We start from the raw sequence: 13,363 nt of genomic DNA, 5'->3' as shown, positions 1-13,363 counted from the left end.
GTGCATAAAAAGGAGAAGCTTTTGGATTTCTTAAATTCGCCCTAGGGGCACTTTCCACCATAGGAGGGGGGAAAAGGTTGTCCAGCTTTGTTTTCTCCATATTGGAGGCGAGGGGGGGAGAGAGGGGGGCCATGAAACTAGGCAAAATATTCACACCAATCCTGCAGGGTAGACCACTGCCATTATCTCCATATGGCCTGCTGAGTTTCCCTGCTATGCTGTGAAACTGAAAGAACTGAAGGAAGAAGACTGAAAGAATTTAAAATAATTAAACAACTGAATAGTTAAATTACAAGTTTGGAGCATCGGAAAATGTTGATGAGAATGTGATGGAACAAGGCCAGCAAGAAACTGAGTACCCTTCTAGAGGCGAGCCGGGAAATTTCAAAGGAAAGACATCAGCCTGGGTTTGTTTGGTTTAAGAGGAGGGCAACCAAAGATTGAACTGTTAAAAAGATTTTCTAGGAAATACAGTCTGCCTCCCCGCTGCTATTATGGGCTGGCTGTTAAGGTGCCTGGGAAAATAAAGAGCCAGAGGGTCAACTTTGGAATTCCTATTTTAGAATGAACAGAGGTATTTGGACTGGAAAGAATCTTTGACAGGGTGGAGTGTGCAGATAAGAAAAGGAAAAACATCTAGTAAAAGTGTACTATTGGGCTTTTAGACATGCAGAAGGGAGGAAAGGAATTTATTTTAGAAATGATGATTGCTGATTGTAGATCGATTGTGGAGCCACCTCACTTGTAGATACTAGTTACAGGTAGGTAGCCGTGTTGGTCTGCCGTAGTCAAAATAAAATAAAATAAAATAATTTTAAAATTCCTTCCAGTAGCACCTTAGAGACCAACTAAGTTAGTTATTGGTATGAGCTTTCATGTGCATGTACACTTTTGAGTTGGTCTCTAAGGTGCTACTTGTAGATATTGTAAATGTTAAAATATTGTATGTGCCGGAACTGGCAAGCGGACAGCTGATGGTTAAGGATAAATAAGTTTAAAAAAAAAAAAAAAACTAATGTAATGTAAGATTAATTGTAAAGAATGTGAACTAGAAACAACTAGGAAAATAAAGCAGCAACAAAAGGAAATTTTGGACACATCAAGAACGTAGTGCAAGAAACCAGTTTTTGGAGAAATTGCATTAAATTTGTGTTAATTTGCAGCTGATCTGGTAAAATTTGGAAAACGAATAAAAACGATTTTGCGAAAGGTTCCCTTTATCTGGTTTAGAGAAGTTGTGTGAAAAGAACGGAAGAACATTACCTGCCAGGTGTACAGCTGAAGACTCAGCCAGAAATTTTCATGGCCACATGCCTATGTCACTTCAAGTTCAACATTCCTATAGAAAAATCTGTCTTGGGCTGAGTGGTACAGCTTTCAGTATACTGAAGTGTGCAGTCAAATACACACACTTACCTGGGAGTAAGTTCCACTGAGCACATTGAATTATTTCTGAGTCAACATGCACAATTAGATCCATTTCAGTCCGGTTTCGGGACGGAGACGGCTCTGGTTGCCCTAACAGATGATCTCCGTAGACAACTGGATCGAGGCGGGTCAGGACTGCTGATCCTTTTAGATTTGTCAGCAGCCTTTGACATGGTCGATCATGATCTTCTGGACCACCGCCTCGCAGACGTGGGGATACAGGGCATAGCCCGTAACTGGTTGTGCTCTTTTATCTCTGGTCGGGGACAGAGGGTGGCACTAGGGAGGGAAATGTCGTCGCGCCATTCCTTGGTGTGTGGAGTGCCGCAGGGCGCAATTCTCTCCCCAATGCTTTTTAACATCTTTATGCGCCCCCTTGCCCAGATTATCCGGAGCTTTGGGCTGGGCTGTCACCAATATGCTGATGACACTCAGCTCTATCTGCTGATGGATGGCCACACTGACTCGGCCCCGAACACACTGACCAGATGCTTGGAAGCTGTGGCTGGATGGTTTCGTGGGAGCCGATTGAAACTAAACCCTTCGAAGACAGAGGTCCTATGGCTAGGTCGGGATGGCATGGGGATGAGGGACCAACTCCCTTCTCTTGCGGGGGCCCAATTAGTGCCATTGCCTTCCGTTAAGAGTTTGGGTGTAATCCTTGATGCCTCCCTTTCCATGGAGGCGCAAGTCACAGCAACAGCCAAGGCGACATTTTTCCACCTTCGCCGCATCAAGCAGTTGGTCCCTTACCTTTCCCGCCCCGACCTGGCCACAGTGATCCATGTGACGGTCATCTCCAGGCTTGACTACTGTAATTCGCTCTATGCGGGGCTGCCCTTGAAGCTGGCCCAGAAACTCCAGCGGGTACAGAATGCTGCAGCGAGTCTCCTCACGGGGTCTCTGCCATGGGAGCATATTCACCCAGTGCTTTTCAAGCTGCACTGGCTCCCGGTGGAGTACAGGGTCAGATTTAAGGTGCTGATTATGACCTTTAAAGCCCTTCACGGCCTAGGACCCTCGTACCTACGGGACCGCCTCTCCCGGTATGCCCCACGGAGAGCCTCAAGGTCCATAAATAACAACACCCTAGTGGTCCCAGGCCCTAAGGAAGTTAGATTGGCTTCAACCAGAGCCAGGGCCTTTTCAACACTGGCTCCGGCCTGGTGGAACGCTCTGCCTCATGAGACCAGGGCCCTGCAGGATCTGATTTCTTTCCGCAGGGCCTGTAAGACAGAGTTGTTCCGCCTGGCCTTTGGCTTGGAGCCAATTTGATTCCCTCCCTCTCTTTTTTTCCCTTTCTTTTCCTTCTCCTCCTGCGATGAGGCTACATTTTAATATTTTAATGTTCCATTATTTTAATGTTGTATTTTATTTTTGGTTTTAAGTTGTAATCATTCATCTTGTTTTTATTATTGCTTGTAAGCCACTCTGAGCCCGGCCTTGGCTGGGGAGGGCGGGGTATAAATAAAAAATTATTATTATTATTATTATTATTATTATTATTATTAGGGCCGCTCAGTAAGAATTAACAAAATGGAAATATCTGAATTTCGCATCGTTAGTGCTTCTTAATTTTAATTCAGGTGGGAGCAAAGAAAGACACAACATAAATTCAAAGCTTTGCATCCTTTGATACAAAGCAAAGGTAACCTACATTAATAACAAGGAAAGTAGATGTAACATATGCTAATAAACTCAGTTTATGCAAACATTTTAAATGCCAAAATAAGGAAAGCTAAATGCATGTTATATTTTCAAGAACAAACTACCCCACCTCCACTAAAACATAAGGAACTATGTATAGTACTCATCTGATTTAAAACCAGTCTCAAAGAGACATTATCTTGTGGCCAATAAGGGAAGCCTCTATATTTAAGGAGGCAGGGAAGTGTTGAGTTCTTTATTTTTCTGGATGTCGATTTGCTACAAATTACTTACATGTGTGGGTAGACTAGTAAAAAAAAAAGTCGAGAATTTAAGACACCAGGTTGATTTAAACAAACAAGCAAAATTATGTCAGTCAAACAGAGGGGGAGATTTTTTAAAAGGTTGCAGTTGAGTTGCCTGCAGGTGTCCCAAACGATTCATCCAATTATCAAAAGGCAACAGCATTTTGCAAAGGCAGCCACCCTTGTGGGCTTACGACACACCCTTTTAGATTGCCATGGCCTGAACAATCTATACACGGCTCATCGCCTTCAGCAAACTAGAACCTTTTCCACAGCTTCTCCTATCAATAGTAGCAGCACATTGGATATTATTCTCTTTTAAGCTCCCCTTGCCCCACACCAAATACACTCCTACGACCAGAATGAACTGCTTCTCAAACAGCTTCCCTTAAAAAGCAGAGGAAGGGAAGCTGGTGCCCTCCCAGATCCCATTAGCCCCAGTCAAGACAGCTGAAAGACAGGGATTATGGGAGTTGTAGTACTTCTGAAAAAGATGGAGGTTCCTCACTCCTGCCCTAAAGCTCAAATTAGACACTGATGTGAGGGGAGTACCTGCTAGTCAGCTGCATCTCCTTTTCCTGTATGGATGGCTCAATCAGTAGACCACAAGACTCTTATTGATCTCCGGGTCAAGGGTTCGAGCCCCACAATGGGCAAAAAATTCTTGCGTTGAAGGGGTTGGACTAGATGATCCTTGTGGCCCCTTCTGACTCTACAAGTTCTCTAACTCTCTGACCCAGAACTAATAAAAAAAAAATCCTTCCAGTAGCACCTTAGAGACCAACTACTGTATTTTTTGCTCTCTAAGATGCACCTGCAGCATCTTAAAAAGCAGAGACATCACCTTGCTGACAAAGGTCCGTCTAGTTAAAGCTATGGTTTTCCAAGTAGTGATGTTTGGAAGTGAGAGCTGGACCATAAAGCAAGCTGATCGCCGAAGAATTGATGCTTTTGAATTATGGTGCTGGAGGAGACTCTTGAGAGTCCCATGGACTGCAAGAAGATCAAGCCTCTCCATTCTGAAGGAAATCAGCCCTGAGTGCTCACTGGAAGGACAGATCCTGAAGCTGAGGCTCCAATACTAAGGAGAAGCCACCTCATGAGAAGAGAAGACTCCCTGGAAAAGACCCTGATGTTGGGAAAGATGGAGGGCACAAGGAGAAGGGGATGACAGAGGACGAGATGGTTGGACAGTGTTCTCGAAGCTACAAACATGAGTCTGACCAAACTGCGGGAGGCAGTGGAAGACAGGAGTGCCTGGCGTGCTCTGGTCCAGGGGGTCACAAAGAGTCAGACACGACTAAACAACAACAGGATGCACCTGACCATAAGACGCACCTAGTTTTTAGAGGAGGAAATGGGGAAAGCCCTGTTTTTTGGGGGGTCAGCTCACAGTTGTGCAGCTTCTTTTGCAAAGGAGAAAAGCCCGCTTTTTTGAGAATCAGCTCACGGTTGTGCAGCTTGTCATTGGTATGAGCTTTCGTGTGCATGCACACTTCTTCAGATACCTAATTAAATAAACTAATTTAAACTGCAAGAAGGCATGAAAAGGGCAAAAATGACAAGAAATTCACAGCAAGGCACTTTGGCGTATCAGTCTACCCTACTTGTCATCATTTCCAATGTCCTCCAGCGATGCAGAAAATCCGAGTCACCATTCAGGCCAGTCTGGTAAGTGCTGCTGGCTTTTGAAAAGGTTTTTTTTTAAAAAAGTTTTAAAGAGCTATAGGTGTTTGCAGGCTTTTCAAACGATGTTCCCCACGACACGTAATTTCACATTTATGCGCAGTACCCAAGAACGTAACCCCTGCGTTAGGTGGGGAGATGCCTGCATAATATTTTAATTGCTTTTACGTGTGCAGTTGTTTTACATGTGTGGTTTTAAAATTATTTTTAAACGAAGTTTGTATTTTAAATTACATTGCTTTAGCTTTTTGACGGATGCTGCCCTGGGCTCCTTTGGGAAAGGGAAGGACAGGACCGAAAGTTAATAAATAAAAATAATATGGTTAATTGTACTTATGAAATTGCTTCAAGATGCTTTGCAGGAAGCAATTAACAAATGAAAATAATAATAATAATAATAATAATAATAATAATAATAATAATAATTCTGGGAGGCAGGGAAATGTCAAGTGCAGTAATGTCACACCACTGATCTCTTTTCACTTGATGTTACTGGAGAAACTGGAGGAATCAGAGGACGTCAGTCCTAAGCACAAATCTCTCAATTCACGTCAAATTCAGGACCGTAGAAAAAGCACTGTTCAATGCAACCAGCTCTGGACTCAGGTGCTTCAAGAGTTTATTCACCTGAGAGAACTCCCCAGTGCAGAATTTAGAACATGGGTTCACATTTCCAAGCTTAGTGCTGCACAAAACTCTCTAGGCAATTTGTTAATAGGGAAATACAACTCTCATGGGTCATTCCATGTCAAGTGATTCAGTGACTTTTACCTTACCATTTTATATTGCTTTCAGTTTCAGTTTCCTAAAAAGTAGTACAGTGGTACCTCGGGTTACAGATGCTTCAGGTTACAGACGCTTCAGGTTACAGACGCCGCTAACCCAGAAATAGTACCTCGGGTTAAGACCTTTGCTTTAGGATGAGAACAGAAATCGCGCGGCGGCAGCACGGCAGCAGTGGGAGGCCCCATTAGCTAATGTGGTACCTCAGGTTAAGAACAGTTTCAGGTTAAGAACGAACCTCCAGAACGAATTAAGTACTTAACCCGAGGTACCACTGTATAAGGGAAGATCCCAGATTTCAGCAAGCTATCGTTCTGCTTGGAAATACATTTTTAAAAGAAAAGCCTGACTAGCTTTTAACTAAATAGCTTTTTAAAGAAATGCCTGAAGGTCTTGTTTATTCTGCTATATTTTACTCCAAGAAAACCCACTTATGCTAAAGAGAATCCAATAAGGCAGACAGGTACGTACAAAATATTTTTATTAACTATGATGTCATTGAGATCCCAACATGAAATTTTGCAGGAAGCTCTTAGAAATATGAAATCTTCCATACATTTTGGGGTGGGGGAATCTTAATCATATTGATTTTTTAAAAAGAACCTTTAAATTTTTTAGCTTAATTTTAAAATTGAAAGGAAATCCATCATGTGCCACATCATATTAAACTTCTGAAGAGATTGATATTTTTTAGTTTTGAAATATCTCCATTCTGGGCTGAGCTTTTAAAGTTTTTGTGCAGTAGGGCATGATCACAATTGTCAGTTTTTTGAAATTCCAAACCTTCATACTTCAAAAAAGGGACGAGATGAAAGAATTAAAAGTTTAGATTTAAAATAGTTTTGCTCATTCAACAAGTGTACAGAGTCTACAAAGTTTTAAGAAAATTGGATTTACAATTTTATAATATGCAAAGAATAACATGTGCTGAAAAACCAGAGAGAGGAGCTGAGGGAAGTCTGGGGGGGGTGTCTTTTTTGGAGAGGGGGGAGGGAAAAAAGGGGGGGAGTTTGGCTTTGATATCCTGCTTTATCACTATCCGAAGGAGTCTCAAAGGGGCTAACATTCTCTTTTCCCTTCCTCCCCCACAACAAACATTCTGTGAGGTGAGTGGGGCTGAGAGACTTCAGAGAAGTGTGACTGGCCCAAGGTCACCCAGCAGCTGCATGTGGAGGAGCGGGGAAGCGAACCCGGTTCACCAGATTACGAGTCCACTGCTCTTAACCACTACACCACACCGGCTCTCAGTGTGAGGAGGAGGAGGATGTGTTTTTGATAAATTGTTATGTTGAAATTCCTAATAAAAAATATTTTTAAAAAGAAAGAAAATTGGATGGCAAAAAATTAATTAATAATTGGATCACTTGATATGGAATGACCCTCACCCGAGATTCAGAGCGCTTCTTGTTTGACTGCTCCAGGACAAGGCAACTTGCCCGCAGCCGACAGCTTCTCTTTCACGTGAAACTTCTGGTGCTTCACGATGTGCGACCGGTGAGAGAAGCACTTCCCGCACTCCAGGCACTTGTAGGGCCTCTCGCCCGTGTGGACCCTCTTGTGAGCCAAGACGTTGGAGCGGTCCGAAAAGCGCTTCCCGCACTCGGAGCAGGCGAAGGGCTTTTCCCCCGTGTGGACCCTCTTGTGCCTGGCCAGGGAGGAGCTGTCGGCGAAAGACTTCCCGCACTCGGAGCAGGCGTAGGGCCTCTCCCCTGTGTGGATGCGCTGGTGTTTCACGAGCCCCGACTGCTGGGCAAAGAACTTGCCGCACTCCAGGCACGTGTAGGGCTTCTCAGAGGTGTGGACGCGGCAGTGTTTCACGAGCGCCGAGGGCCGGGGAAAACACTTGCCGCACTCCAGGCACTCGTAAGGCTGCTCCCCGGTGTGGATCATCCAGTGACTCACGAGGGCAGAGTGCTGGTCAAAACATTCTCCGCACTCCAGGCACTTGTAGGGGTTGGCTCCCTGGTGAACTCGCTGGTGCGCCACGACGTGCGACCTGTCTGCAAAGCACTTCCCACACTCCAGGCACTTGTAGGGCTTCCTCCCCGTGTGGACCCTCTGGTGCCTCACGAAGGCCGGGTGGTCGGCAAAGTGTTCCCCGCATTGCAAGCACTTGTGGGGCTTCTCCTGCAGGTGGGTTTTCTGGTGGGCCGCAAGGGACGACTCCTGAGCGAAGCCCTTCCCGCACTCCAGGCACGTGTGGCGAGGCCCGCCGGCCGCCGCGTGGACGCGCCGGTGCTTCACGAGGGACGAGGGCTGAGGGAAACACCTCCCGCACTCCAGGCATTCGTACGGCTCCTCTCCGGTGTGGACCCTCCAGTGGCTCACGAAGGCTGCGTGCTGTTCAAAGCCATCGCCGCATTCCTGGCATTTGTAGGTTTTTTCTCCCGCACGGGTCGCGACGGGGTCCGGCTGCCGAGCAAAACACTCCCCGCACACCAGACACCGGAAGGATTTCTTGCCCACCAAGATTCTCTGGGGCACGACGCCGCAACGATTCCCACACCGGGGGCACGCTTCCATTTCCAGAGGGTCACCTGGTAGGAGAAAGGAGGATTTCGTAGTCCATGTTCTAAACGAATGGAATCATAGAACTGTAGAGTTGGAAGGGACTCCAACAGTCATCTACTCCAACCCCTTTCAAATACTGTATTTTTCACTCTATAAGAGGCACCAGACCACAAGATGCACCTAGTTTTTGGAGGAGGAAAACAAGAAAAAAAAAATATTCTGAATCTCAGAAGCCAGAACAGCAAGAGGGATTGTGAAAGCAGCAATCCCTCTTGCTATTCTGGCTTCTGGGATAGCTGTGCAGCCTGCATTCGCTCCATAAGATGCATTCACATTTCCCCTTACTTTTTAGGAGGGAAAGTGAGTCTTATAGAGCAAAAAATACGGTACATATACAGTGGTACCTTGGGTTACATACGCTTCAGGTTACATATGCTTCAGGTTACACACTCCGCTAACCCAGAAATAGTGCTTCAGGTTAAGAACAGTTTCAGGTTAACGGACCTCTGGAATGAATTAAGTACTTAATCCGAGGTACCACTGTACATACATACACGCCTGCGTAATTTTATCTGTACGCTGCCTTTCCACAGTTCAAACCGTGCTCAAGGCGGCTTACAACATGAAACAGATACATACCCACGACGTAGCAAAAGTAGTCAAAATCAATAAATGAATCATTAAAAAACACAAAACCAAACTGAACGATTCCCACATAAATCGCAACAAAATCTAAAATAAAAATACAAAAAAGCAGCAGCGCTCCACAGAGAAACCCAAACACCCCGGCCTAATGCAGGAATCTCAGCTAAAGCATCCCTGATAGATGGCCATCCAACCTCTGCTTAAAAACCTCCAACGAAGGACAACTCCATAACCTCCTGAGAACCCACGTTTTATGTTCTATGGAGTTTGCGGATCCCATTCGCATCCAGAGGTACCACTGTATCATAATTATCTTGGTAGTTAAAAAGTGATTTAAGAAATGGATGGTGATGATTTTGTTGAATCTATACTGTTATGTTTTGGTTGGAACAGCCTTACTTGTTTTTATGATTCTATTATTGTAACTCGCCCTGGGATATTGTGGATAAGAAATTTAATTAATAAACAAATGCACAAGGGCGAAGGAGTGTTCCAGACAATCACTAAAAGGGAGGCAAGGGGAGAACATCAACTGGCTGAGGGGTTTTTTTTATCACCAACAACTTACCTGAGCAGGCATCAAGGATCCCTGCTTCACCTCTGTTTTGGGATTCGGGTACCCAGAGTTCTTCTCCTCGTTCCATCTGGGAGATGAGTTCAGGCTTTGGGCACAGAAATCCTGTAGGCAAAGCAATGTGAGAGTGTCAGTTTGCATTTCTTAGTACAGAAAGTATTGATCTTTCCTATTCTGCTTAGTTCAAGAGGTTCTAGATAGTTTCTTTCTATGTGAAAGAAACAGGAAGGTTTCTGTTGTTTGGATTATTTCTTCTGGGAAGTTGAGTACAGCTGGTTTAAACTGCTTCTGTTATCTTTTTGTCAAGGCCATACTGACTATAATAGTAAGACAAGGAGGAGCCTGGGTCTCACTCACTTTCTCTTTTCTGTCTCCTTTGTTCTGGTGTTCTGTTTCTGTTTGCTATAGTGTTACCATTTAAACTTATTATAAATACTGTAAGCTTTATTGTAATTGCTGCAACTGGATTTTTTATGGACTGTGCCAATCCTGAATGTGCTGGATTTGTGACCATTATACTCATTTGCCTTCAGTACCAGTAAAGCTCTGCTGGATGAAGTACAATTCCCTCTGGTCTATTTTTTGGGAACTCTACTGCATGTTTAAGTTTCTTCCTGCCCCTCCTTCATGGCCGACAGAGAGTACTTGATGTACCTTGTCAGAATTCCTTAAATAGTGCTAGTCAAACTGAGTCCTGGGGAAATCTGAGATTCCTCAGAAGCTCCAAAGGTGCATAAGAAGAATTTCCACATAGTGCAGATATAGGTTGACAGCCTCAGCAAGGATCAGGCCTCTACATCGAGGCTGCAAACTCCTTACCCAGTGAGGTTACATTCCCATAGTTCTCCATCATGACATCCCTGTACAAGGCCCTTTGGTCTGGATCCAGCAGAGCCCCCTGGCTCTCCGTGAAATACACAGCCACATCTTCAAAAGTCACCGGACTCTGTAAGAATAAAGGGTTCTGTCTAGTTCCCACTGAACAACGTTTCAGGTTTGTTTTTTTAAATGTAATCAGTTAGTCAGTGAATAGTTTGAAAAGATTTGTGGCATGTTAGCTTAAAAAATGTGATTTTACAACAACTTCTTTGTATGGGTAACATTCCTAGTTCTAAGCAAACTCGGTCCTCCAGATGTTTTGTGACTACAACTCCCATCATCCCTAGCTAACAGGACCAGTGATCAGGGATTATGGGAATCGTAGTCCCAAAACATCTGGAGGGCCGAGTTTGCCTATGCCTGTTCTAAGCCCTTTGCTACTGGACAGGCAGGTGTCATTTTGCCTATATAAGCACCGGCAAAAGGAAAACTTAGGTCACTTTTAGCATGTACACTATGATGTTAAATATGCTTAGCACTGACAGAGAGGATAAGTAAACCTCAACATCGCAGGCGGGGAACAAAAGGCAAGTGCCTTTTCTGGCCTTAGGAGGCTGGATTCTCCCTACCCAACATCTTCTATTTTAATGGGAGTTATAATCACAAGAGTTGGAAGGGACAACAAGGACCATTTAGCAATGCAGGAACTTTTCACCCAATTCTTATTCTTTTGAACATGGTTCTCCTATCCTATGCCAATAGCTCTGTAGATCAGGCGAGCAGCAGAGCCTGTACAGTGGTACCTCGGGTTAAGAACTTCATTCGTTCCAGAGGTCCGTTCTTAAGCTGAAACTGGTCTTAACCTGAAGCACCACTTTAGCTAATGGGGCCTCCTGCTGCTGCCACGTCACCACAGCACGATTTCTGTTCTCATCCTGAAGCAAAGTTCTTAACCCGAGCTACTATTTCTGGGTTAGCGGAGTCTGTAACCTGAAGCGTCTGTAACCCGAGGCGCCACTGTATTTCTGAGCCCCAGCAGAAAATAAGGCAGCTTGCTTGGCATCCCCCAGCCCAATCCTATGCTCTGGAAAAGCCTGTCCTAACTTGGCACCCTCCAGATGTTGCACTCTAGTGCCCATCAGTCCTGGCCAGCACTGCCAATGGTCAGGGGGATGATGGGAGTTAGAGTCCAGCAGAAGCAGCAGGGGGAAGGGACCAGGCTTGGGTCAGTTGCCTGTCATACACATCCTGCTGAACCCAGCCGGGCCTGACTCTCAAGTCCAGGGCAGCAGCCATAGGTGCCTTTTCCTTCCCCAGCACTTGCCGCGGAGCCTTCCTCCTTACCTGAGCCAGCTCCGTCGCTGCCCTGGCCATTTCTACAGAAAGGGGGGATAATCCGGATTCAAGCGCTGACATCATTCTGCATTCTGCGGGGGACCAAAGGGCGGCTTATCAAAATTGGGGATACCAGCAAGACAGATCCACATACATGCAACCCTCTTTGCCCCACTTGTTCCCAGAGCACCCTCTGCTTCACTTTCCCCTTTTCTCCCCGCCCCCAGCCAAATAATAATAATAATATTTAAAAAAGTAAAAAATTATTTATACCCCGCCTTCCCGGTTCAGAAAATCAGGCTCAGGGCGGCTAACAACAAATTTAAAACACTTAATTGATGCAACAAAAAACAGCATAAAATACGGTATTAAAATGTGAATAACAATAAATTCAGAATTCAAAAATCAATTTGGGGGGGAAATCCATCCAATAAACATTTGATGATCACCAGGGCTAGCTGGGTAAATTAGTCCTATTTGGGCCAGCGAGGAGACCAGGGGAGAATTAGCTGTGGGATCTCAGTTAACAACCCTGTCAGGCTGAGAGAGACACACAGAGAGAAAACAGAGCAGAAGAGAGGAGAGAAAGAGAGAGAGAATATGAATATGTCTGATCATGGGATATCCAAGCGAGCTTCAAGGCCATTGGGTACCCAGTCTCCCTCGTCTCAGTCCAACACTCTAACCACAGTGCCCACACTAGCCTTCTGGATAAATAGTGCCCTCTTAAAAAAAAAAGGGGAAAAAAGACTTTTGACTTCCGGGACCAAGAAGGCAGCCACCCCTAAACTGCAGACCAACAGTCTCCCAGGCAAGGTTGGCATGGGAGTGTGGAGAGACAACTGGCAACAGGTTGATGGAATCCTATTATTGAGTGTGCAGGAAAGGACCCCCCACCCCTTGCCAGCCAGAAAAGCCACGGGCATTGGTCAGCCATTTCAGCTACTTCCTTTGGGGGCGTTATTTGCCTTCTTTGTCTGGGATGTCTCCCCACCCACCCCGCTTTTAGTTTTATTTTTCAGTCCGGAAAGCACTTATCCAGCAACAATGGCAGGGCGTGCAAAGAGAGGAGCCTTTTTACAAAAAAAGAGGAGTTCTCCCTCCTCCTGCTCCTCCTCCTCCTCCCAGCTCCATGACGTCTTTCGCCCCTCCAGGGTCCCCCAAAAGCCAGCCAGCCCGCCCACCCACCCCTTGCGCGCCTTCACGGGGCTCCTGCGGGCGCTTCCTCGGCGTCGCTCCTGACAATTCCATCCCATCCCATCCCGCATCCGGGCTCCTCCAAGCTGGGGCGCACGGAAGCCCAGTGGCCGCTGGGAATTGTAGTCCTTTGGCCCGCGTCCTTCCGTTGCGCGAAGTTACGTTTGGCAAAGGGGGTTTCTGGGAGTTGTAGTCCTCGCTTCCCTGCTCTGCTTTTGGCAGTTCTTGCGTGGTGGGGGCAGCCTAGTTTTTTTGTTTTATTATTATTATTATTATTATTATTATTATTATTATTATTATTATTATTATTATTATTATTATTATTATTATATTGTATTTTAAAATTGGGTTTCAGAGTTTTTAGGGGTTTTTGAATGTTTTATGTAGTTTTTCAAATTCATTGTATTGGACAATGACAATAAAGATATTGTAT

General features: G+C 45.2%; 1 protein-coding gene across 3 annotated transcripts; it reads right to left on the bottom strand.

Annotated features, from left to right (window-relative positions):
- Nucleotides 1–6,313: 6,313 nt before the first annotated feature.
- Nucleotides 6,314–13,041, bottom strand: LOC310837635 (uncharacterized protein). Of its 3 annotated transcripts, none has more exons than XM_083724545.1 (5): nt 12,933–13,041; nt 11,743–11,825; nt 10,399–10,525; nt 9,574–9,684; nt 6,314–8,386 (listed from the first exon to the last, which is right to left on the bottom strand). In XM_083724545.1, the coding sequence occupies exons 1-5, from the start codon at nt 12,982–12,984 to the stop codon at nt 7,242–7,244; spliced, it is 1,518 nt and encodes a 505-aa protein (XP_083580671.1). In that variant the 5' UTR covers nt 12,985–13,041; the 3' UTR covers nt 6,314–7,241. The 3 variants fall into 3 exon arrangements, with proteins under 3 accessions (XP_083580671.1, XP_083580672.1, XP_083580670.1); XM_083724546.1 differs by having other exon boundaries at nt 12,922–13,025; XM_083724544.1 differs by having other exon boundaries at nt 12,918–12,986.
- Nucleotides 13,042–13,363: the final 322 nt, after the last annotated feature.

Source organism: Podarcis gaigeae (assembly GCF_964106915.1).
Source record: "Podarcis gaigeae genome assembly, chromosome: 2".
In the NCBI taxonomy this organism is placed as follows: domain Eukaryota; kingdom Metazoa; phylum Chordata; class Lepidosauria; order Squamata; family Lacertidae; genus Podarcis; species Podarcis gaigeae.
The sequence above is the reverse complement of the archived record's forward strand: the minus strand, read 5'-3'. Positions and strand labels throughout refer to the sequence as shown.